At 45.3% G+C, this 22,697-nt stretch overlaps 5 protein-coding genes across 7 annotated transcripts; 3 read left to right on the top strand and 2 right to left on the bottom strand.

Annotated features, from left to right (window-relative positions):
• Nucleotides 1-36: 36 nt before the first annotated feature.
• snf8 (SNF8 subunit of ESCRT-II) lies at nucleotides 37-2,188 on the bottom strand. The gene is made up of 8 exons (XM_089015223.1): nucleotides 1,866-2,188; nucleotides 1,611-1,661; nucleotides 1,356-1,494; nucleotides 1,175-1,279; nucleotides 1,023-1,095; nucleotides 782-923; nucleotides 632-706; nucleotides 37-484 (listed from the first exon to the last, which is right to left on the bottom strand). The coding sequence occupies exons 1-8, from the start codon at nucleotides 1,917-1,919 to the stop codon at nucleotides 347-349; spliced, it is 777 nt and encodes a 258-aa protein (XP_088871349.1). The 5' UTR covers nucleotides 1,920-2,188; the 3' UTR covers nucleotides 37-346.
• A 162-nt stretch (nucleotides 2,189-2,350) lies between these two features.
• On the top strand, nucleotides 2,351-7,282 carry msl1b (MSL complex subunit 1b). 3 transcript variants are annotated; one of them, XM_089015218.1, is made up of 9 exons: nucleotides 2,351-2,655; nucleotides 3,380-3,983; nucleotides 4,149-4,348; nucleotides 4,677-4,975; nucleotides 5,043-5,167; nucleotides 5,243-5,310; nucleotides 5,709-5,833; nucleotides 5,927-5,999; nucleotides 6,082-7,282. In XM_089015218.1, exons 2-9 carry the CDS (start codon nucleotides 3,417-3,419, stop codon nucleotides 6,170-6,172), a joined length of 1,548 nt encoding a protein of 515 aa, XP_088871344.1. In that variant the 5' UTR covers nucleotides 2,351-2,655; nucleotides 3,380-3,416; the 3' UTR covers nucleotides 6,173-7,282. The 3 variants fall into 3 exon arrangements, with proteins under 3 accessions (XP_088871344.1, XP_088871346.1, XP_088871345.1); XM_089015220.1 differs by lacking the exon at nucleotides 2,351-2,655 and adding an exon at nucleotides 2,685-2,918; XM_089015219.1 differs by lacking the exon at nucleotides 2,351-2,655 and adding an exon at nucleotides 2,685-3,163.
• A 143-nt stretch (nucleotides 7,283-7,425) lies between these two features.
• chmp2a (charged multivesicular body protein 2A) lies at nucleotides 7,426-9,557 on the bottom strand. Its single transcript, XM_089015224.1, has 6 exons — nucleotides 9,418-9,557; nucleotides 8,859-9,026; nucleotides 8,599-8,778; nucleotides 8,383-8,513; nucleotides 8,184-8,245; nucleotides 7,426-7,996 (listed from the first exon to the last, which is right to left on the bottom strand). The coding sequence occupies exons 2-6, from the start codon at nucleotides 9,024-9,026 to the stop codon at nucleotides 7,875-7,877; spliced, it is 663 nt and encodes a 220-aa protein (XP_088871350.1). The 5' UTR covers nucleotides 9,418-9,557; the 3' UTR covers nucleotides 7,426-7,874.
• Nucleotides 9,558-9,850: 293 nt separating this feature from the next.
• On the top strand, nucleotides 9,851-11,346 carry mrm1 (mitochondrial rRNA methyltransferase 1 homolog (S. cerevisiae)). The gene has a single exon (XM_089015664.1). The coding sequence runs from the start codon at nucleotides 10,034-10,036 to the stop codon at nucleotides 11,090-11,092; it is 1,059 nt and encodes a 352-aa protein (XP_088871790.1). The 5' UTR covers nucleotides 9,851-10,033; the 3' UTR covers nucleotides 11,093-11,346.
• Nucleotides 11,347-11,505: 159 nt separating this feature from the next.
• fbrs (fibrosin) lies at nucleotides 11,506-22,415 on the top strand. Its single transcript, XM_089015809.1, has 18 exons — nucleotides 11,506-13,231; nucleotides 14,334-14,498; nucleotides 14,620-14,646; nucleotides 14,746-14,775; nucleotides 14,878-14,926; nucleotides 15,156-15,492; nucleotides 16,098-16,321; nucleotides 16,406-16,701; nucleotides 16,799-16,843; nucleotides 16,975-17,076; nucleotides 17,184-17,258; nucleotides 17,418-17,456; nucleotides 18,197-18,268; nucleotides 18,341-18,494; nucleotides 18,659-18,739; nucleotides 18,825-18,908; nucleotides 19,198-19,417; nucleotides 19,573-22,415. The coding sequence occupies exons 1-18, from the start codon at nucleotides 12,929-12,931 to the stop codon at nucleotides 21,146-21,148; spliced, it is 3,879 nt and encodes a 1,292-aa protein (XP_088871935.1). The 5' UTR covers nucleotides 11,506-12,928; the 3' UTR covers nucleotides 21,149-22,415.
• The last annotated feature ends 282 nt before the right edge of the window (nucleotides 22,416-22,697 follow it).

Below are 22,697 nucleotides of genomic sequence, written 5' to 3'. Positions count from 1 at the left end.
CCAAAGCTTTGCAGTCTTCAAGAGATCACAACAGTCTAAAATGTATTTTTATTCACAAGATAATGATTTTTTTGACAATAAAGTGCTGCCATAAAAGCAAAAGGTTCAACTGTTATTGATCGCATTGATGTTAATCTGAAGACACGACAGCGTTTCCCTGCTTTATCGGAGATTTGAGTGGGCAGGAGTGGGGGCTAACAAAAGAGAAGCAGTGTAAGAGAAGTAGCTGAGAATATCGTCCATTTTCACTGTCTCATTTTTGAGTTAATGACATCATTTGTACAGACTTTACAATGGCACAGTACGGGCTAACTGTTTGCCGCTAACAAGTACCCATCTGGTTTGGTCATGGGCTCATCTGATTGGCCTCTTCGGGCGTGACGTCACGGGAGGTGAGCTCGGAGAAGAGCGCGGGGAGCCAGTACTCCGGCTCGCCCTTTGTCTGAGAGTCCAGCCAGGCCAGGCCTTCCTTTAGCAGGTGATCCTGGCAAAGACAAGGCAGGTCGAATTAACACTAAAGGGGTGTGTTAGCTACTGTATGATGTGTTAATACATTATTTGAATGAGATTTAACTTCTTAATTTCTTCCTTAATTTTTCTCATGGCTAAAACACTGTTGACATGGACTCACCAGGACGTGACTCGCTCGCTCATTCTCCCACTTAAGACTGTCCTTGATCTCACTCACCGTCACGTAGCCCTTTTTCTACAGATAAATGACAAGCACAACCGGTTTGAATGAGAAGAGAAAAAACATCACCGCCACATAGGGCTGGCTTACTTCGGCTAGCTGCAGAACTACAGTGTGGTCCATGTTGAGCTCCGCTGGGACGGACTGCACCAAGTAGGAGCCACCGACTGGAATCATCCCAAAGCCATTCCCCATGACTTTAAGTTTTTTGATGGCTCGAACCAAGTCATCCCTGGGGAAACACACAACACAGAAGTTTAATGTAACAGTTTAATCATACAATGTGCTGACTTGATTTTTACATAATCTGCATTATCTTAGAAACACTTACTGGCTAACATCTTGAGCGTATTTACCGCGTCCCTTCAGCACCCTATGATGGAGTTCATCCAAAGTGATGAGTCCTGGCAGATAAAACACAAACCCTTTATTTGACTGTGGTCACTGTGATGTTTATTAAGTGCTATTTATTTCATCACTAACCTCCATTTCTGTGCTTGAGAGCCAAGCAAACTTCAATAATCTGCACGCCGAGCTCATAGTAGAAGTCGCCCACGCCAAGCATCTCTGACCAGAAACCTTTGCCGGCTGTGAATAAAACATCCATGAAAAAAAATGACACTCAAGGGTATTTTTGAACATTTTACTTTATAAGGATTCTGACATGCAAGCGGATCAACTCCAATAGTGGCGCACATCTCCTGAAACTGGACCCGGAACTGTGAACTCTTGCGGATTTCCTGTTTGTGCTTGCTGGCAAATTCCTCCAGGTGAGACTTGAACATGTCAAGCTGCTTAGACATCTGACAGAGAGATGAAGTAACATAATTAAAATGTTGTTGCTGGAGCATAAATGCAACAGTAAGAAGCACCACATGTAATGTAGACATAGTTCAAGTAATAAAGGGAATTAACTTGCCTGAACTATTTGATCCTCTGCAAGAACAGTCCCTCTTTCCTTATATTTTGCCTGGAAAAACAAAGAAAATGTAAGATAATATAAATTTAACAACAACAAAAAAAGTGATTTAATTATGGCTTTTTACTTAGGAGGCAATTGTATTTCATTTTTAAATACATTGAGACCTGTTTGTTTCCAAATGTTTATTTTTCCTCTGCCCGAGTGCTGATTTGAACTGCATAGTCTGTGTACTTAAATAGAATGTTTTCTTACCTCGGCGAGCTTCTTTTTGGCGATGGCACCCGCACCCACGCCCCTCCGGTGCATTTTGACTTTAATAAAAAATAGAATTAAATGATAAAATACTAATACTAATGTTCAAAACAATAGCAGCTTTCGACGTCACGAAGAAACCTCACCCAACAACGACCAAGTTTCTCGCTTTTCATACAAGTATTCAATAATTTAAACCGTTACATTTCGCACCTTATTGGTGTGTTTCAAGTTAAAGTGCGAATAAAAATAAATTAACTACATTTTAGAGAAAAGAATGCTTCGAATGGCAGAGGTGAGAGTTACTTCCGGGCAAGCGTTTCCATTTTGGTTGTTTGATGGGGAGTGGCGCGTGCCAATTTAGAACATCTGCCGTCTAGTGGCTCGGCGAATATTGCAACCTGACTTTCATACGTCACTCGAGTTACATTTCAGTAAACATATAAACTTTGGAGGGGAAACGTGTGGAACTATTTGAATTTACCAAAACGTGTTTTTTATATAAAACAATTAAAATTATTTGAAGCGAAAAAAACTAGCAATAGTTCCAACTATTTACATACTGCTGCGTGTACTGTAATTAGTCGACTAAATATGATTTCCTATTTGCCACACTATTGCATCAGATCTCAGGGTTGACTTCAATGATTTAGTGTAATGTGTCTTAAAGAAAACCTAAAAGCAATACATTGCAATCCAACTCCCCGCGCAGGCGCAAAAGGGAGAGCTTTACAACTAGACTAACAGGGAACATGACGAGCATTGTCAATGGACTTCAATTATAGCCCTGGTAAGCTCACAGGCCGACATGGTGGGTCTTTCAAACCATGTCTGTATGGAATTTGAGTGTTTAGACACGATCGGTGTGGCTGCAACGCTTTGACCGCAGGTTTGTTGTGTGTGCTAAGCTAGCAAGCTAGCCACTGGAGCTAGGTAGCTGTTATTGTTTTTTTTAGCACGGCGAGCTAAAATGGAGGCGCTAAAATGGAGGTCGCTTCACTGCCACTCCCGGGTCCTTGAACGCCTGCACACTCCGGTTAAATCGTTGCTTACGTGAGAATTAAGTTGTTGCGTTTTTTGTGTGGCGTGTGCTCGCTTGTCCATCTTAACTTGCAATTTCATATCCCGGCGTGTGAATCGTATGAAAAGGAAATGGAACGCAGACTTGACGTAAAGTGACAACATGACGGCGATCATATTTATTCATACAAGACACGACACAGTGTAATCGAGAGTCACAAACAAAACCTTGTCTTTATTTTAACGTTTGTGTCTGCATGGTTTTTCCTTTCGCACAGGTGCGTATGCGTATTTTATGTAGTTTATTTTACTTCTAATGTTTTATTTTTCAAAGAATATCATGGGAAAATACTCCCTGTTTCTAAAACGTATTTGAAAAGCCAAAACAACCTGCACACTTAAGATACAACGATAGAAAAGATTGTTTTGTATGTGTGGAACTGGAGATTCTTCTATTAGACAATTCCATGACCTAACTTAATGACTTTTTGCAGGGGGCAGCAAGCCACATTCACACCATGAACAGTTGTCATGAGCACGAGAGCCTCCCCAGGCCTGCATCTGGGACCCAAGGCAAACGCTAACGCCATAGGTGGGACATTGTCTTTGTTTCCCGTGAGCCTCAGGAGGGAGTCACAAGACTCGCCCTCGGATGCTCCAGGCGATTTCCGCTGGGCCGGAAAGATCCCGAGCAGGTCCAAGCGCTCGGAGCAGACTTACATGAGCGGCGACGTCTCGGAAGTCGTCGAAGTCGATCGGGCCGCCGCCGTGGGGGTTCTGTCCCCTGCCAGACCAATGGGGGGTGAGGGAACCCCGGTGAAAGGCAAACCCCTCTCCATGGACAGCATGGAAAACCCTCAGATGGCGCCGAACAACAACACGCCGAAGGACGCCGACGGCGTTCTCGGCGCCGCATCAATCGAAGTGTCGTCTGAGGGCAAGTGGAAGAATCTTCGGAAGAGCCCGGCCAACCCTCACACGCAGGCCAACTGTTTGCGACAGATCCTGCTGCTGCAGCTGGACCTCATCGAGCAACAGCAGCAGCAATTGCAGTCCAAGGACAAAGAGATCGATGATCTCAAAGCGGACAAGGAGACGGTACGGAAAACAAAAGTTTTTAATATACCGACATGTCAGGTTTTTAGCATTGATTCTTCATTATCTCAGTCAAAATGATTTTTCATTGACTGCCAGCAAAAATGTGTCAATGTTTTTCAAATATGACTTATCCTAAGTAATGAAATTTGCCCTCCACTCGTGCAGCTTCTGGCACGTATCGAGCGCATGGAGCGCCGCCTGCAGCTCACCAAAAAGGACCCGCCACGTGACAAGCGCCTCTTCCAGCCGCTGGAGCCGTGGACCCCCGACAAAGAGGACATGTGGGACCTAGAAGTCGAGCAGAGCCCTCAGCCCAATCCATCTACCCTGCTACCCTTAAGTCGAGGCAGCAAAGGACAAAAAAGGTAAAGACAACATTCGACAAGGCGATTTCAGTGGAGTTGGCGCTCATCTGAAACGCAATTTGATTAGAGGAAATGGGACATTGGGGAAAAAAAATATATATATAGTCATGTTGCGTTGAGCTGGCTAGAAAGCTAGCTATTAGCTGTCTAGAAAGCTAGGTATTAGCTAGCTCGCTAGCTTTCTATCTATTTGAGTTATTCCGGACGAAGCTCTGCTCACCCACAGAAAACTTATCGTGAGACTGTAAAGTGACCTTGAGTTTTGAAAAATGAAATGTATTATTATAATATAAATGTATTATTATAATTTTGGAAATACGCCCCACAGAAAATCCTGCCTCGGGGACTCCAAACTCCAAAAGTCTCGCGGCAAAAGCGCCAAGCTGAGTCCCCACAAGCCGGAAAGTCAGCCGGCGTCTCCGTCTCAGCGCGAGCTGCGTAGCAAAGAGACACCGGAGAGGGGCGCCCCGGCCAGGGGCAAAGACGAGGCGGCGGACCTGAGCTGCCAGATGGACGACCTCCCCTTCCTGTCTACCACCGAGATGTACTTGTGCTGCTGGAACCAACCTCCCGCGTCGCCGCTGCGTGAAACTTCTCCCAAAAAGGAGGATGAGGAGGAAGTGGCCAGTGAGTGGACTCCTCTTGGACTCTATGTCTTTATTTTTTTTTTTTTAACCACCTCGACGTCCTTCAGATGCATCCAGCACACAATCGGTGATGAACTTCCTTTTCCCGTCTTCGTGCCGCCTCTCGGTTCCATCATGGCGGGAAAATGTCATCGATCCTTTGGTTGACGATTTAAGCTTTGACGCACAAGAGGTGAGAACGTCACAAAAATGAGAATTGGGGAGAAAAAAAAGGTCAAAAGTCAAACCTTGTGTCTTCTTTGTCCAGCCGCTGGACGACGGTGTGTTTCTCAAGCGCCACGCCAAGCTGGAACTGGATGAGAAGAGAAGGAAGAGGTGACAGCATCTTTTCTATAGATCTGTAAATATATATCTTCTATATGTATATGTACAGGTAACATCTGACTTACGACCAGCTTGACTTACGACCTCCAGACCCTATTTTTAAACTTTTAACTCTGCGCGCTAGCAGGCCTGGAACATGTATGACAATTTTGGCCAGCCAGCATCTCACGCTCACACAGCAATCGACCGTGTGACGGCACCAGATTGGGAGGGGAGGGGGGTGTTGCGAGTCATTTAGCCTCCGAGTCTCTATTCAACATTTTGAATGGATTTCAGCTAACAACCATTTTGACTTACGACCGTTTGGTCGGGACAGAAGTCTGTCGTAAGTCGGATGATATATCATGTATATATATATATATATAAGAAATGTATGTGTATATTAACAGGTGGGACATCCAACGCATCCGGGAGCAGCGCATGTTTCAGCGCCTGCAGCAGCGCATGAACAGGAAGAAGATCATACTGGAGACTGAGCCTGAACTTTCATCATTCTACCCAGAAACTGAAGACGGTATCTCATCCTAAATATTTGTGCCCTTTATTTTATTTATATACAATATTTTTAGTTCCCTGTATTTATTGTTATTATTTTTTTTGCTTCTAGTCGAAGCGATTATGATCACCCCCTTTTTGCCAGTGGTCGCGTTTGGTCGGCCGCTGCCCAAACTTTCACAAGAGTAAGTGAACATTTTATAAGCATGTTTGTATGACTTGTTTATCGTGAAACTTGAATATTTTTTTTTTAATCCACACTTCCAGGAATTTTGAGCTGCCTTGGCTGGATGAGCGTAGCCGCTGTCGCATTGAGGTGCCCAAGAAACATACTCCTCACCGGACCTGTCGCAAGTGAATGTCGCCGAGCGAGAGACGGCGTCGTGAAGTTCCATACGGTCAAGTCACCCGATTGTGTAACTGCTGTTGCTTTTCTTCACAGAGGAGGAAGGCGTGTCATACATATCACTCATTATGCGGCGTGACGCGTTAGCCATTTTCCGATACCGTCGCTGTTGCTGCACTCGGCTGACAGATTTAAAAGAAAAATACAGTTTGCGTCAGAGCTTGTTGAACAATTTGACATTTTGCGACTGCTTTAGTAAAGAAATGTTCCAACTTTACTGTGGTGCTGTGTATCTGTCGCTCAAACATCTAGCTATGGAGGAATGCGTTTTCTTCACACACATAGTCAAGGTCTATAGAGGAAAAAAAATAATTTGTTTCTGTAAGGGAAGAAAAAGTTATTTTTACGCTACTCACAAAAAGTAAGGTTAAGTGAGCTTTCGGGTACAATTTTTATCCCACTTCGACGTCCCTTTGTGACTTCTTTGCAAAAATCCAGAGACACCTATTCAAAGAGTTTCAAGTTCAAAAGTGGAGTGCACCTATACAGGTTAACTTCCAACCTGAAATGTCACCCTTAAATCTCTTTTTTTGTGAGTAGTTAACATGAATTGCATGGGTTCCATTTAGCTGTAAAAGAAACAACGGTAGCATGGCTTTGACCGCTTCATCTTTTCTGCTCTTAAGCATGACTTTGGACTGCAAATGTCCAGAGTGTTGGAAAATATTGACACGTACATAAATAGTGAATGTGTATACAGTACATTGACCAACTTCAGGAGCAGTAAGCCAACATTCATCCATTTTAGACGGAAAAGTCCCCACCCAGCTTGTCGTTCTAACAACGCGCTGCCGTTCTCTTCCTACCGCAGTAAAAATTTGATTTGTTTTCCTTCATGAGGCAACAGCTTCAACCGCTATACTGTACAAGTGAAATTGATGTTAGCTCAGTCCGGAAGCTTCGTCTGTAAATAGCTTTCACAAATGTACATAAAACATGGTTGTTATTTTTTTATTATTTAATGTTGAACGTGTTGAGTACATTCAAAATTTATTGATTGTATGTTGACAAATTGAAAGTTGCATTTTCTTTTTGGAATAAAATGACCATTTCTCTCTTAAAGGGGTTGGATTTTGATTTTTTTCCCCCATCCACACTTTGCAAAGTTGGCTTATTTATGGAAGTCGGCAACTTTTTAATTACTAAAATACTATAACTGAGGCTATTAGGAATTTTTCTGCCACCTTTCACACCAAAATTTTCTTATCTCGCATTCATTAATAAAACAGCTTTTGTTAAACATGGAAAAAGGTTTATTATGCAACAACAAATAAATGAATACCGTTCCATTGCCAGGTGTAAAAACTATAAACATGTTTTGGGTTCATTTCAGCTTACAGAGGACCTATTTTTCAATTGTTTTCCTCAAATGAGTGGACAAAATGTATAGATAATTGATTCAACAGCTCTGCACTATTGTCTATTGATCACAAAGAAATTGTTCTGTAACTTGGGTTAGTAGTGTTAATTTAAAAAATAACATAGCATGGACACACTGTCAGTGGATTTGTCATTTGGCATTGTCATAAACGAAACGGGACTTTTTAGATTATTTGTATTTTGATATAACATACCCACATCAAATGAAACACAGCAGAAAGAAAAAAGCCAACCACCGTCACGTTGCTTCCAAGAGTCACCGTGTCTTTTGCATTCAGTCTTTGCGGAGGTTATTGAGACGTGCCTCCAGGTCGGCGTCTGCATCGGCTAAGGCGGCTTGAGGCTCTGCTTTTTTCCCACCGGCTACCGACAAGCTTCCACCCGTCGCCGGGAGATCTGGAAGAAACACAGTGGACAATTTATATCTTAAACATTGAGATTTCTTCGATGAAATGTTAACTTTTTTCCAAATAAGCCTTTCGTTATTTTGTCTACATCAAGCGTGTGTAATTTTATTTCCCTCTTGAGGCTGTTTGATAACTATGGTACATTTTTTATAATAGTCGAATTGTTTTGTTCTTACTTGACAGTTCATCACTGAGATTAAGACCCAGCTCGTCCAGGACTTGGGACACAATGGCGTCACTGTGAGAAAGACCAGGCAAAAAGTCAGCACATACAACACGGACTTCAAAAATATATATTGTTGCAGAATAATACAGCAATATCATTATTCATCTTGAGTGTGTCAAAGTGCTCGCTGAAGATGCTTGAACTCAAACCTTTCGTCCTCGTCCTCTTCATCCCCAAGGGCGTCATCGATGGCATCGTTCATCATCTCCTCCTTCATGTCCATTATCTCACTCTGCCGTTCAAATTCCATCATGATCTTTTGGATCTGAGGCAGTTTGAGCTGTGGAGGAACATGCATATACGCACTGCTGTCAATTGAGTGCTTTTGATGAATGGGGCAAAAAGTGTGTTTGACGTGACCGGACCTGTCTGTTCATGGTGGCCATGGCTTTGGTGACGCCCTTCATGGCTTGCGCCATGCTGTTGTTGGACTTGAGTGTCTGGATTTTCAGACTGACGGCCTGAATGTTGGCTCTCATCATGATGAACTTCTTTATGTAACGCCTGGAGCGCACCAAATCTTTAGCCATGATCTTGACGGCATCCTGCACACATTACAATCACATGTTCTGAATTTGATCTCCATTATTTTTGTATTTTTGTTTCACAAGAAGACTTTATGCACCATTTGTCCCTGTTTGGCCATTTTCTTGATGTCAGCGATGATCTTCTTCTCCTGCTGCTCTAGTTTTCCTCGCTCTCTGTCCAGATCCCTCATGGCCCGGTTGAGCGCCCTCTGATTCTGCCTCAGCATCTCCTCCGGAGTCTTTCTCTTCCCAAAAAGGAAGTCCATCTGTTTGGAAGCATATAAGGGGGTAAACTGATGATCCAGAAACAATCATACATTTTTGCGACATTTTTTTCATATGGAAACTGTCGGCCTTAGCTTATTAGAGGTTGGAGAACACCCAACCAAGTGTTGTCCCTGTACCCAATGACATATTTACGTTTTACTACTTTAGAGTCTCAATGTAATTGTAAAAACTTACGTCGTCAACTGAGAGTTTGTGCCAAATTAAAACACTACATTATGGGGGAACTCAGTTTACCGTTTGAGTCGACTAAATGAAGAGGAAAAAGGCCTGTTCATTTTTTTCCGTCTTTTTGGAGCCGTAATTACCTCACCAACAGTTGCCCTCCGCCACCACTACTTGCATTAACCGTCACAAAGTCTCTCAGCTCACCTTGATGCGCTCTGGTCAAACCGGCACAAAAATCCAAACGACAACGTCTATTCAGATTTCCTCACAAACGAGCTTGTCAAACGACGAGTTTTGTTTTCCTTCAGACACTTCCGCGTTGCCTTCGGTTTACTTCCGGTTAGTGATTTCATCGAGACGTCACACATGACGTCACTCTGATAGGTCACGTACACGAAATACGTACAAGAAAATACCGGAAGTGAATATAACAACCATAAAAACTTTTCAAAATAACCTTATAATAATGGTGGAAGAGGCCAAAACAGCACGTATCTCGCTTTTTTTAGGTATTTGGTTAATTTTATCCCTAAAAGAAACGGCTCTCTAATTTTACTCACAAAATTACGACTGTGCTGAATTATTTTGACTGTTGCACTGTTATTTTTGTAGTGCATATTGCTCGTTATCCTGCCTCGAGGGCCATTGTACCGTGACCTTACAGATAAGCATGGTTAGTTGAGTACCGCATTTGTCAGTCCACGTTATGTTCTTCAAAAGCAGTTAAGCGTTTGTAAACGGATATTACATTGTGGAATTAAAATGTCTCGATATTTGAGAGATTCTTTGCTGGGTAAAAGGCTGTACTAAAAGCCCCAGTATGAGATTATTCAATTATGGTCCAAAGCACAGGTTGCTGTTTAGTAGGACATGGAAATTTGTTGAGACTGTGGACTCCCATTTTGCTTACCATGAGGACAACAGAGTGAATAACACCAGGAGATCCAGCAAATCAAAATTTTCAGGAAGAAGGTACCCGGCTGAGAAAGCGTCAACAAATAAACTCCAGAATCCAAGACAAATGTCTCCTGAGCTTCAGAAACTTGCTCTGGAGGACTTGTCAGACAGGGAGAGGACTGCAAAACTCAAGGCATCCTTGGAGTCATCTGACCAACACGAGATTGTCTTTGGGGTCACTCCTTGTCTCCTGGCTCTCACTCAGGCTCGTCGGAAGCCTCTGAAGCTGTTTGTGAAAGATGGTGACATCTCCCATAGGTCATTGCTTCTCAAGGTTTGTGAGGAAGCTCTTAAGCGACGAGTTCCCATCAAGCGGGTCAATAAGAAAGAGTTGGATCGGATGGTTTTGGATCGGGTTCATCAAGGAGTTTGCCTGCGAGCCACTCCACTGACCTTCCTGACCGAAGACTCAGCCCAGAGTTCAAAGAGCACGCCTCTCTGGCTTGTCCTGGATGGGATTCAAGACCCGATGAATCTCGGGGCCATCTTGCGGTCAGCGTATTTCCTTGGTGTGGACCGGGTGGCCAGCAGTGTCCGGCATAGCTGCCCTTTGACCCCGGTGGTCAGCAAGGCCAGCGCTGGGATCATGGAGGTGATGGGCGTGTATGGGTATGAAGACCTGGAGGACATGATCAGGGTCAAGTCAGCACGAGGATGGCAGGTGGTCGGCACAGTGGGGACCGAGGCGCCGGAATCTGGCGTTCCCGTCATGCCATGTTCAGATTTCCGCTTAACCATGCCCACGCTCCTGTTAATCGGAGGGGAGGGTGAGGGATTGTCCCGGAAGCTTTTGGCTTGGTGTCAGACGCTTGTTACCATTCCAGCCGGGAGACAGCTTCTACCTGGCATAGAGTCACTCAATGTGTCTGTGGCCACCGGTATCCTGTTGCACTCGCTGCTTGCCTCTACCAGGCCCACATGACGCTCCGCAAATGAAATGTACCACAGGGCGGGGTGGGAAAAGTATTCACGCTTTGTGAGCTGACATGTAATTCAAGGTTGCAAGTGTTTTCACTTTGTGTCTGTTTCACCGCTTGTCCTTTTCAATAAATACATTAATCGCACGTGTTCGCGGTTATTGGGATCCAGGACCAGGTTGTCTGTGAGCGCTGCATGCCATATTAAGGGCAGAAACACCAATTGGGTAAAATAAAGGAAGCACAAGAAGTCCAACTTGGTACATTTTGACTAAGAAAGGCTGTAATTTAAGTGTACATTTATGTATTTCGTCCATTATTTGCACATGTACTCCATTTCGCCATCTGCCACAAGGCGGCAGCATGATCAAACGGGGGTGGCATCAAGCATCCGTCATACCAAGGAAGAAGACTTGCGCACACAATGCACAGCGCCACTAACAGGGGTTGCGTCTCCCCGATATCCAGGATACATTTACAATTCCGAGGAAACGCGTGAAAAGGAAACGGTGGAGGACGCTGGGTGCCCCCAACCTCCATATGGTTTTATTGCCTATTGAACTTTGCCAGGAAATTTAAATCACGAGCAGGGGACGCTGGCGACCAGTTGAAGTTGTGCTAAACATTGGATCTAAACAGTGAAGGCTGCACAGAGGAGCTGCCCAGCCCGACGGGGGTTGGTCGACACCCTCGTTTATGGAAATCGACACCGAGGCTTTCAACAACGGGCCTTGATTTTTTTTATTCCACGTGATGGAGCGGGATCTGAAGCATATTTGAAATTGAAGGACTAATATGACGTTATTAAGCGAGTGATTGTCAATAGTGGATTTACATTCCTCCGGTTTCATTTGGAGGAAAAACGGATAAACCCCCGCTAGCTAACAGCTGGGTCGGCTAATGCTAACCTAGCTGAAGTGCTAACATTACGTCTTTCTTTTGATGGGATGCAAACTCAAAGCATCATTTATCGACTGTCAAACGCATTGACAGTTTAAGAAAAGAAACATCAACTGGAGAACGTATTGTATATAAGCGGTTAACTGTCCGGATGTTAGTCGTTTGTTGCTATTGAAAAAATACGTATTTATTCCTCGGTTGCTGTCTGAATATATTGTGATGTATCGAAGTTAGCTTCGTTCGTGCTATTGAATTAGCAAATGCTAATTTGTTTGAGTCAACGCGGACCGAGTGGTTGACAAACGATCGCGTTCATAGCGTTACCAGATGCAAATTTGGACATTTAAAATTGACAACTGTTAGCGACTAGTTTACTTTTGACCTAGTATTACAATGTCACGACAGCCTGTGTGTTTGCGTTCCGCTATTTGGCCTCTGGGCCTTCCTAACTAGCTACCCGTGTCGTTTTTGTGCTAGCACTCAAATTGTTGACGGAAATGTTAGTTGGCGATGGCCTGATTTTCAACGCTAAACCCGTTTGAGACAATTTATAGGACTGTGTCATCAATCCTAGTCGGACTGTCCTCGTTGTTTACATTCGCATTTTACTTATTTTCCTGCTAGCGGGCTAATGTTAGCCATTTAGAAGATGTCTTGATCGTTTTTCATGGGCTTCACTTCCATCGTGGCTCATTAAAATAATTGAAATGACACTCAAATTCCGCCGAAAGAAAGGCCCCGATGCCAAAAGACTGTTGTCAAAGGAAGGAAAATAATATTATCCACTGGTTCAATTAACACCATTGTAATTAACTGGGGCTTCAAGCGAGGGCCCGGGGGCTGGTGTCATCTCTTTGCGATTAGGTGCCACCTTCCACCGGAGCAGGACTTCAAATAAGTGCCTTTGGCTTCATTGGAGTTAGATAAAAGGCTTGGAGGACATGGAGGGTCCGAGCCGAAGCACTGGAACCAGGCAGAGCCGTCGTTCCCGTTCGCAGCGCGACAGGGAGCGTCGGCGGAGAAGAGTCAACCTGGCAGAGGAGCGTGCCACGTCCATGTCCTCCGGTTCCGATCGAGAGGGTCATGGGACAAACAGCATCCTCGGTCCGGGTGTGAAAGAGGGCCGGCCTGGTTTTGGTCGACACAGACCACCACGTCGCAGAAAGAGGGAGTCGGTGTCGTGTGAGGAAGACATCATCGATGGCTTTGCCATTGCCAGCTTTGTCAGCTTCGAAGCTTTGGAGGTAAATGTGTGCACGGTGATGCTTATTCGTCATCTCTTCATTGAGTCAGGACACTTTCTTTTTCTAGTAAAAAAATCGCACCATCAAAGAAAAATATACCTAAAAGATCAGGACTTTTATTTTTGAAAGCTAAGAACGTTAAGCTAAATTCATTAGAGTCGTGCTTGCATGTGTGTATGTGTGACAATAAGGGGGTGTTGTTCCTATCAGACCCATTATCCTTGAACTCCTCAACTCTGACACCATTCCTTGTTTAGAAAATGCAATCCACTCAGTCAAGCTATTGATGGGTTGTGGAGAGTCCTCAATTATTCATGCGATTGTCCCGGGAGGTGTTGATAAGCAGCCAAATGGCTTTGCAAGAAAAATGTTTGTGAAATGATCCGCTCACCAATTTGTGTATTCATGTGTCTCACGAGGCATGTTACTGTCAAAACACACCAGCCATAAGTTTTTTCAAGTCTGTATGTCAAATATTACAAGTAAAAAAGTATTTCCTATTTGAATGTATTGAAATAGTGTTCACCACCATGAGTCAGAATTCACAAGCAGTTTATTGACTGATGCATTTGGGAGTTGTCTTCAAAAAGGTGATTGACTCGAACAGATTGGTGGGCGGTAAAGGGTTACTTTACTGTCAGTCTTGATGCTAATTACAGCCAATCGTTGCATTGCCATGGAGACAGTCGCAAACAGGGGCTTCTGTTGAGCCTCCCATCAGCTGCCGTTTAACTGGTCAGTGGGATGATTCTGAGTAGAGCTAAATCCGTTTCAAAGAAGAAATAATACTCCTTCATGACGAGTTAGTCAATTCTGGTTTAATTTCAATGTCAACAAAGGAAGACCTATTAAAAGGATTTTTAGGACATAATTGATCAAAAGTAATGTTGATGTTTTTCATAATGTACATTTATTTAATAGACAGAGGGTGCACGAACAAGCTCTTTAAAATTCAACACGTTTATCATCTTGTGCATGGCGCGATACTTTTCTGATTGTCCTTTTCATTCATTGTTGCAGAAACATGACTAACGATGATGATGACGTAGCCTCCTGACTTTATCTTCTTTGAGCTTACCTGAATGAATTTTGTTCTCCTCAGATGGACTGCTCAATGAAGCCCAGCCAGCATAACGACATGCTGGGAAGGAGGAACAAGGGCAAGAGGGGTCCGGAGGAAAATGGCGGGGGGCCGCTGTCTGAGCCGGAGGAAGGCGTTCCGCACAGCTACCCCAGCAGCTGTCGGAACAAGAGGAGGAAGCTCGAGGTGAGAAATCTTTTGGGCTCTGGTGTCCCATCAGCTAAGTTCTCGGGTGTGCTTAGATGGAATATTCAGTGTAATTCAACTTCCATGAATCAGTTCATTTAACATTTCTCTCATGCCTTAGGGACACCCTTTGGAGACCGGCTACATTGTAAGTGTCAAGTTCAGCATTGAACATATTGCAGAATCCATTTTTTTAAATCTTGGAAATGACGTTTTTTTTTCCACTTTTGCCACAATTTGTTTTTAGTGTGATACCGAGAGTGATGCTGGAGACAAGGTATGTGCTGCACCAATTCGTCTTCTTCTCTTATCCAGTGGTTTTAGGCATGGGCCTCGTATCCGATTCTCACAACTTGATAACCATTTTGACTTTTTCAAGGCGTCGGATCGTGACATGGATCCGGTGTTCACAGTCAGCACCCGGAAAGGTTAGTGTCTCATAGTGCTGCACCCACCTGACTGGATTCCACACCAGTGATAACCATTACCTGCTGTTAAATGCATGGCGAGATTAGAAGATGAAACTTGCCTATTCCCATGAAAAGTTGCTCACCATGAGGAAAAATGGTTTACTAAATGATGAATTTGATAACTGATTGAACCATGAGTCACCCATTTTTTTGTTCATGTGTGTTTTGTTTTTTTTTCGACTTGAAGTTGTCGAGCCTCCTCCTTCAACCGTGGGCAAAAGCTGCCCGGGCATGTCGGCGCGGAGTGGCATCCCACGCTTGATGGTGACGCCCAGGGTTTCTGGTCTGGAACGGAGCCAGGAGAAAAGCCTGGAGTCGCATTTCCCAGAGGGCATTTCGTCTTGTACCTCTTCCGCTTCCTTCTCTCGTCTGCCTTCCCGCTCCCCGGCCTCAGCGGCAGGGCCAATCCCCAGGCCCGGTGCCGTCAACGGTAACGGCGGGCGGCACCACAACGGCAGCCCCCCGCTGTCCAAACCGAAGCCCTTCCTTACTTTGCCGGGGCGGTCTCACACCCTTTACAGCAGGTTTGTTTTACTTGTTAATGGACATTTTTTTGGTCAGAGGTGCCATTTGTCAGTCGTTCTAACCTTCAAAGCGCAAACCAATGTAGCAAAAAAAATCAAGTCACTTAACTCATTGCCAGAGATGTGCAATAATAGTAATAATACATTTCATTTAGAAAAATGTATCCACTCCAGTGCCAGGGTTTTTTCATTGTCACTCAAATTCCAGGATACACAGAATATTGCCAAATAATAATTCCCGAATAAATTTGTGAATGGCAGTGAATGAGTTTATTTTTAGCCTAGTTCACCCCATTTACTCAATAACTGTACTTGAGTTAATGGAACTTACACATTCACTATCGTGTAATTTTTAAACTAGTGTACAAATTGTGACTTTGCTGTCTAGTCTCTTGTCATCTGTCCACTGTCCATATTTTCATTACAAAACCGTTTTTTTTTTCTTGCAACAAAAATCAATAACTCTCAATGAACTAATAAATGCAGATAGACAGAATGTGTATGGGTAATATTTTTGAAGTCATGAAGTCCTTGTTGATTGAAAGTTAGATTCAAATCTTGTCACTGGAGTCCTGTTCCGATGATTTTTTTGTTTTGGTCCCCAGGAGCAACACGGCAGTCAAACCTGCATCAGTTGCTTCGTCGTCATCTTCCATGCGGCCTCCAACACCCTCCACCAGCGTCTCCATGTCTTACATCCGAGGCGCTGGATCCTCCGGGCCCCTCCGGCCTCCATCCCGGGCCAACTCGGGGGCCTTGTTTACCTCTTCACCAGGGCTGCCTCCACCTCCTCCTCTTCTCCAGGGCCCTTCGCACTCGCCAGCGGCAGGTACAGTTAACTAAAGAACAACACCTTGAAATTCCACAAAGCGATTTTAATTGTCTTTCCCACACTGTGATGCTTCCACCGCAGATCAGGAAATGCTGCGCCAAAATTTAAACTCCCACTTCCTGAACGCACAAGAACGCGAGGGTAGACGAAGCGCTCCGGGGGCCGAAGGCAGTAACGCCGCCGTGGGTCGTTCCACGCCAGGTGGGGCGTCGGCGTCCAGTTCCACGCCGGGATCGACGGGTCGGACGTCTCAGAACCAGCCCAGCGTCCAGCCTCTGGCCTACCAGTTCCATCAACACAACCACCAGCACCAACATACGCACACGCACCAACACTTCACGCCCTTCTTGCACCCCACTGCCACTGCGCCACCCCTGGTGAGGAATATCCTTGTCAAATTGCAGTCATTTGGGATAAAGACTGAATTTTACATTTGGTTTTATTTAACCATTCTCCCATTTTTTGCTCTTTCAGTTTGAGAAGTACCCAGGCAAAATGGAAGGGCTGTACCGGCATCCTGTAAGTACCACTAAAGCACCCCGAATGATGCTCACACTGTTGTGAAAAAGGCTTCTTTGCCAATTTCCTTTTCATTTTGCTCATGCTGCTGCATCGAATCTTCGAGTGTTCACGTACGTCTTTCTTGACAGTTCTTCCCACAATACCCGCCACCGCCCTCAGTTCCCAATATCCAGCCTGTGATTCCTCCCACCGGGCCTTTTAGCTCCCTGCAAGGAGCGTTCCAGCCAAAGGTGCAAACAACTTTTTTATCGCCAGTGTATCCCCGCGACGGAGCTAAATACGCAAATTTGCGGATATCAAACCGTGTATTCATAAACTACCTGTTTTTGTACGATAGCCTCTTGTCCCTCAGGGAACTGGTCCGGATCTGAGCGCTCGCCTCGGGGTCGTGCCACACCACCTGCAGCCCAAAGTAAGGCATTTTCTTGTAGTTCAGTCAGTCTTGATGTTTCCACAGCGACATGACATTTTTCATTGCACTTAGAACATGGGACGGAAAAAAAGTCTTTTCTCCGACGGGGTGTGAGATATGTGGATTAAACGTGACTTTTACAACTGTGTTCTCTCGTAGCTAACTGATCCATTCGGGACATCGTTGAAAATCAGTAATGTAAGCACAAATGGATGCTTTGAATGCACTGGCTCGGCTTATGTTACTTTCTCACTGCTTCATTCCCTAACCTCACAATGCTATTGCTCGTTGAGTGGCCTTGCAGAGTAGTTGGATCGTTCACATTTCACAATGCTTTGACTTCTCCTGTCCTCACTATTACCGCTCTCACTTGTAAGAGAAAATTTTTTTTTTAGATAACTTAGAAATGTGGATAGAGTAGTAATGATTAGCCAGGGGTGGGTTAAGCATGGTTCAGGGGCCACATACGACCCACTGTTTAGATTGTAAAAGGTCATTTGTTTTATTGCTCTAGCTATTTATTATATTAAAAAAAATATTTTACATGATGGCTAATGAAGTATCATGACATTAATTACAAATAAATGACCGTATTTTCTGGAATATAAGGCGCACCATCAATGAATGACATATTTTCAAACGTTTTCCATACATAAGGCGCACCGGATTATGAGACGCATGGTCGGCTTTTGAAAAAAATATTTTCTTTTAGGTGCGCCTTATAGTGCCAGAAATACGGTACTTTTATTCAAGCTATTCACATTTTTTTAAAACCTCATTCCTGATTGACAAAAGCCAATGTGGCCCTTGAGCACTCAGCTTGGCCCATCCCTGGAGTAGGCACGCAATCAAACAAGAAACGTCGAAATCATAGAATAAAAAGCACGATTTTTTATTAACAAATCAAATGTGTATATTTTTATTTTTGTGGTGTGCAGAAACCCGGAAAGTGGTGCGCTATGCATGTATATGTGGCGTGGATGATCCTGAGCCATCAGAAGAAAGTAAAGGTACATCACAACACATAGACGCACCCTGCAAAAGAAATATTTGATTTGCTCGCTGACCTTTTCTTCCCACAGTTGATGCAGGCTGATCCTCACAAGTTGGACTTCCGCAATGACATACTGGCCCGTCTTCCTGGAGCCGGTGGACTCGGCCCCATGGGGCCCATTGGAGGGCCCCTGCCTCCCAATCATGACTTAACCAGACCTCCCAATCTTTTCTCAGCAACAGGTACAGCCAGCTGACCAGTACTTGTCATTTTTTAATTTTATTTAAGGTTGACATCCGGACGCAGAAAAATGTTTGATTTCTGGAGGACTATCAGATGTTCTTTGGAGGGGCCTTTTACATAATTGGTAGAACTAGATTTGATCAATGCTGTTACGTTCCTGTAGGTGCAGTAAATCCGTCCTCAGCCCCTTTCATCGCCCCATCAGCACCTCACTCATCTTTCCTCACCCCAGCTGCACATTTGGGTAAGAGCGCCGTCCAAATAAATGGAATGGATTTAAATAAATGCACGGAGAGGAATTTTAAACAGTAATATGTGATGCATTTTAGACCCATATGGCCGCTCTCCACCCTTTACGCCGCTGGGAGCCCTCGGTTCGGGTGCCTTTGGAGGACTCGGAAGCCCAACACTTGGTCAGTTTCAATTAGAGTGAATTATATGTTCAATAATTGCTCTTTTATACGAGCTCGGGTGTGCGTTGTGAAATAAATATACAAAATAAAATGTAGTCCTTTTTATTTTGGAGGATGTGTTCCAGAGCTGCCAGCAAGTCTTGAAACGTTGTTATTTACAGATCCATGCTTTCTTCGTGTTGTTTTCAAATGTACAATTGACATAAAACAAAAGCCACTCAAGAAAATGGCTGCTGAAAAACTCACAGTTCCCGAATTCAAAAGTAACGAGACTAATTCTACTTTGCAGCAGGCTCCATGTTCGGTCCCAAGGACACACCTGCCAACGTGGTGGGAAGCTTATCCAATGCTTCCAACCACCACGAGCCGTGGAACCGCCTCCACGGCACACCGTCGGGATTCCCGGCGGGTCCTAGCTGGGCCAAAGGTGGCGACAAGAGAGACGAGAGGGATCGCGCCAAAGACGGCGAGCGGAGAGACATACCCCACATCAAAGATGAAAAGGACAGGTTGGATGTGGATTTTTTTTAATATAAAAAACTATGATAGATGTTTTGAATTGGCGTTAGGATTATATTGAGATAACATTGAGAAAAACTATGCTTTCCTTGATCCAAGTTTGTGAACCATTGAGCTGATCTGCTGTTTGAACAAAACTTTTCAGAGACAACACGCTGTATGGCCGTCCACCTGTGAGGATGTCTCCCGTGGCGCCCTCCTTCAAGCCCCGCAGTAGCACGCCCATCTCCCACATCAACGGTCACGGCAGCTCCCTGGGGGGTGGAGGCGGGCCCGTTGAGGAGATGACCCGCAGTCTGAATAGAGACAGAGAACGCGAGCGGGACCGAGACGGGGACAAGAGGCCGCCGCCGACGGTGTCTTCGCGAGGGCTTCCCCATGGCGCTTCCACTTTAGCAGCAGAGCGGGACAGACCACGTTCTTCCTCATCCTCCGTGCTCAACACCCCTCCGCTCGCAAGCCGCTCAGCCCAATCGCCGCTGGACCTTTACCCCCGACCGTTAGGGCCGGCGGCACACGTCCATCACAACGAACACTCCCAAAGAGACGGCGGCCTCCCGGCGTCCTCGATGGCTTCCGCCTCCGTCACTTCTTTATCTCAGGCGAAGAAGTCTGATCGGACCACGACGCCCGTCTCCAAACCCCCCTTGATCCTGGGGCCGGTGAAAGTGAAGGAGGAGCGCAAAGAGGAACCCGAGCATATCCCCATCTCCCTGCCTGCCCCGCTATCCAACAACACGTTTGACCGCCCAAACAGTCACCCGCACCACCACAGTTCTGGTACGCCGTCGTCCTCTCTCTCACTGACGCCCACTCCAGGTGTGACCCTCCCTCCGCCCACTCCCAACCCACCTTCTCACCTTTCCCTGCTGGATCGCTCCCGGGCGATTGAAGCCTATTTGGGGAGCGCGGCAGGTTCCGCTTTGGTCATGGGCCCGGGCGGGGAGCGTTTCACCCACGTGACACCCCAGGGACCGTCGCAAGGTCCCCACAGCTTCACGTGGGATCCCTGGAGAGAGCTTGCAGCTCAGCAGCATCAGCAGCATCGAAGGGAGGCGATGGCGCTTCGTTCCGACCCGCACCTCACCCTCCGTTCTGATCCCCACCTGGCGAGGCTCCTCCAACACCAGCGCCTCCTCGAGGCGGAGAGGGCGGCAGCCGTTGCAGCCGCAGCCAGCGCGCCGCACCATCCTTCCACATCCACTGCCTCCAACCAGGCGGTCCGCCAGGAGCTCGCCCTTATGGCCCACCATTTTGACCGGGCTCACCAACTGGGACCACCGGGCGGGGGCCTGATGGACGAGGAGCAGCGTGCGCAAATCCTACGGGAAGACTTTGAGCGGGCGCGCTTCTTTGGCATGCACCCCCACCTCCCGCACAGCTCCCACCTCTCCAGCCCCTCCCATGCTGCTACGGCTGCTCACCTGGAGCAGCTCCACCCCGGCCTTCTGTCCCACCACCTGCCTCCGGGGGCTGCCGCCGCCTCTCAGCATCACGCGTCTCTCTACGCGCGTCTCGGCCCGCTCAACGCACATCACGTGCCCAACGGCATCCTGGCAAAAACACCTGCGGGATTGGTGGGAGCTTTATCAATGGGGGCACCGCCGCCTCTCATTCCGTCCATTAGCAGTCGGGCGTCCACGCCGCCCCGCGGTTCCAGACTGATGGGGCCTGGAGAGCTGACGCTGTTTGGCGCCCACAAAGATGGAGAATCTAGATAGTACAGGTTGAAGGAGATGAAGGGAAATGTCAGGATCACTGTGCCGCTCGCTAACGCATTCTCTTAACACAAATTAGTCCCAGCGAGCGCAAGCTAGCTGCTGGTAAAGATGCAAGACATACTGAGGGGTGACGAGTGCAATTTAGTTTGAGCATTTATCCCGGCTATCCAGCTTTGCGTCTGTTCTCGTACGCTTTTTGCAGACACTAGTAAGACATATCAACACACAATTGAGATGTTGAATAAATGCTCATGGCCATTAAGCCATTTCACGCATTTATTTGATATGGTTTAAGGTCCAAAATTGCATTTGTTGACAAATGCGTGGAAAAAAAAATCATCAAAAATCTCCAGATTAACACCTCAAGTTTCACTGCTAGTTCACTGCACGGTTTTGCCTTGTTGGTAAACTTTGGTTGTCCTGTAGCTGTTTTTAAAAGACAGAAAGCTACATGGTTTTGTTTGTGTGCACGTTTGTCATTGTGAAAAGACAGAATACTGATGAGACCAATCCATGAGTCAGTATTGTACCTCAGTTTCTTGCTTTACCCCAAAAAAACCCAAAACCTCACCCCTCACGGAACACGAGATTCATCCCTTTTAGGTTTGTTTTGGGGCTTGTTTTGTTCTCCGAGGATGGATGGCGAAATGAACTGTGCAACGCCGTGTTCACTCACGCAGCGTTTTGGAGCTTCCTCTGTTTCCCATTCTCCTCCGGACTATATGAGCAGGACCAGATTATTGTAGTCTAGACAAAATGCCTTTGTAATTATTATTCTTAACATTATCTTCAATAATAATAAATATATTCACTGTTATGTTATTGTCATTGTTTCAGGTATGCACCAGTACTCTCTCCCCCCAGGTAGTAATTCTACACATCTGCAAAAGGCTTGCTTCATACTAAAGTTTGAAATGCTGGTGAAGAGCAGCCTTTGGACTCTTCAAGGATCTCATCTATGCCTTTATTACACTCACAGGAAGATGTGACTGTGGGCCCCTTGCTTTGTGTGTTCTATCCATTTGGGCCAATGTTATAGAGCCTTGTACAGGAAGATTTGGAAACGGTTTGTGTTGCTGACAAAAAAAAATAAGTTATATACATAGATGAGTGGGACATCTGCAGAACTGAAAATGCATACAAAGGACTTCCACGTGGACGTAATGAGGGGAAAGACTGGGTCGATTATTTTAATATGACCATTTTGTACCTTTCCAATCCCCCCCTAGAGACCACAAAGATTAATTATTAAATGAACCGTTGTTTACGCTCTTGTGTGAGTCTTTTGTTCTAGTCTCATAATTAGCTTTAATAATCCTTTACCAGTCAAGTGAAAAGAATAAATATTAAGCTTAATGCTGACTGAAATGCGTGTGCATTTAGGGCTACAAAATGTGTTATATAGCATGAATATATTTAAATATGTGGCTACTGTTCAAGTTATGTGAGGACATTTGATTAAAAAATGCTCCTATGTTTGCATGTCATTTTTTTCTCGCAAATTTAGGTCGGATCGGAGATGTTTTTCTCCCCCAATATAATTACATAT

The sequence above is a fragment of the Hippocampus bargibanti genome, linkage group LG15 (genome assembly GCF_051943395.1).
Source record: "Hippocampus bargibanti isolate YZ-2025 linkage group LG15, ASM5194339v1, whole genome shotgun sequence".
In the NCBI taxonomy this organism is placed as follows: domain Eukaryota; kingdom Metazoa; phylum Chordata; class Actinopteri; order Syngnathiformes; family Syngnathidae; genus Hippocampus; species Hippocampus bargibanti.
The sequence above is the reverse complement of the archived record's forward strand: the minus strand, read 5'-3'. Positions and strand labels throughout refer to the sequence as shown.

Excerpts from the sequence above, each read along its gene's own strand:
- chmp2a (XM_089015224.1), bottom strand. The coding sequence starts at position 9,026 with ATGGACTTCCTTTTTGGGAAGAGAAAGACTCCGGAGGAGATGCTGAGG. Across the intron at positions 8,514-8,598 it reads TGGCCACCATGAACAGACAG|CTCAAACTGCCTCAGATCCA; the intron begins GTCCGGTCACGT and ends GTTCCTCCACAG. Across the intron at positions 8,246-8,382 it reads GAAGAGGACGAGGACGAAAG|TGACGCCATTGTGTCCCAAG; the intron begins GTTTGAGTTCAA and ends TCTTTCTCACAG.
- mrm1 (XM_089015664.1), top strand. The coding sequence starts at position 10,034 with ATGAGATTATTCAATTATGGTCCAAAGCACAGGTTGCTGTTTAGTAGG.
- snf8 (XM_089015223.1), bottom strand. The coding sequence starts at position 1,919 with ATGCACCGGAGGGGCGTGGGTGCGGGTGCCATCGCCAAAAAGAAGCTC. Across the intron at positions 1,495-1,610 it reads CAGAGGATCAAATAGTTCAG|ATGTCTAAGCAGCTTGACAT; the intron begins GCAAGTTAATTC and ends TCTCTCTGTCAG. Across the intron at positions 707-781 it reads TAGTTCTGCAGCTAGCCGAA|AAAAAGGGCTACGTGACGGT; the intron begins GTAAGCCAGCCC and ends ATTTATCTGTAG.
- fbrs (XM_089015809.1), top strand. The coding sequence starts at position 12,929 with ATGGAGGGTCCGAGCCGAAGCACTGGAACCAGGCAGAGCCGTCGTTCC. Across the intron at positions 17,259-17,417 it reads CACACCACCTGCAGCCCAAA|CTAACTGATCCATTCGGGAC; the intron begins GTAAGGCATTTT and ends GTTCTCTCGTAG. Across the intron at positions 18,909-19,197 it reads ACTCGGAAGCCCAACACTTG|CAGGCTCCATGTTCGGTCCC; the intron begins GTCAGTTTCAAT and ends TCTACTTTGCAG.
- msl1b (XM_089015218.1), top strand. The coding sequence starts at position 3,417 with ATGAGCACGAGAGCCTCCCCAGGCCTGCATCTGGGACCCAAGGCAAAC. Across the intron at positions 5,168-5,242 it reads TAAGCTTTGACGCACAAGAG|CCGCTGGACGACGGTGTGTT; the intron begins GTGAGAACGTCA and ends TTCTTTGTCCAG. Across the intron at positions 6,000-6,081 it reads CTGCCCAAACTTTCACAAGA|GAATTTTGAGCTGCCTTGGC; the intron begins GTAAGTGAACAT and ends CCACACTTCCAG.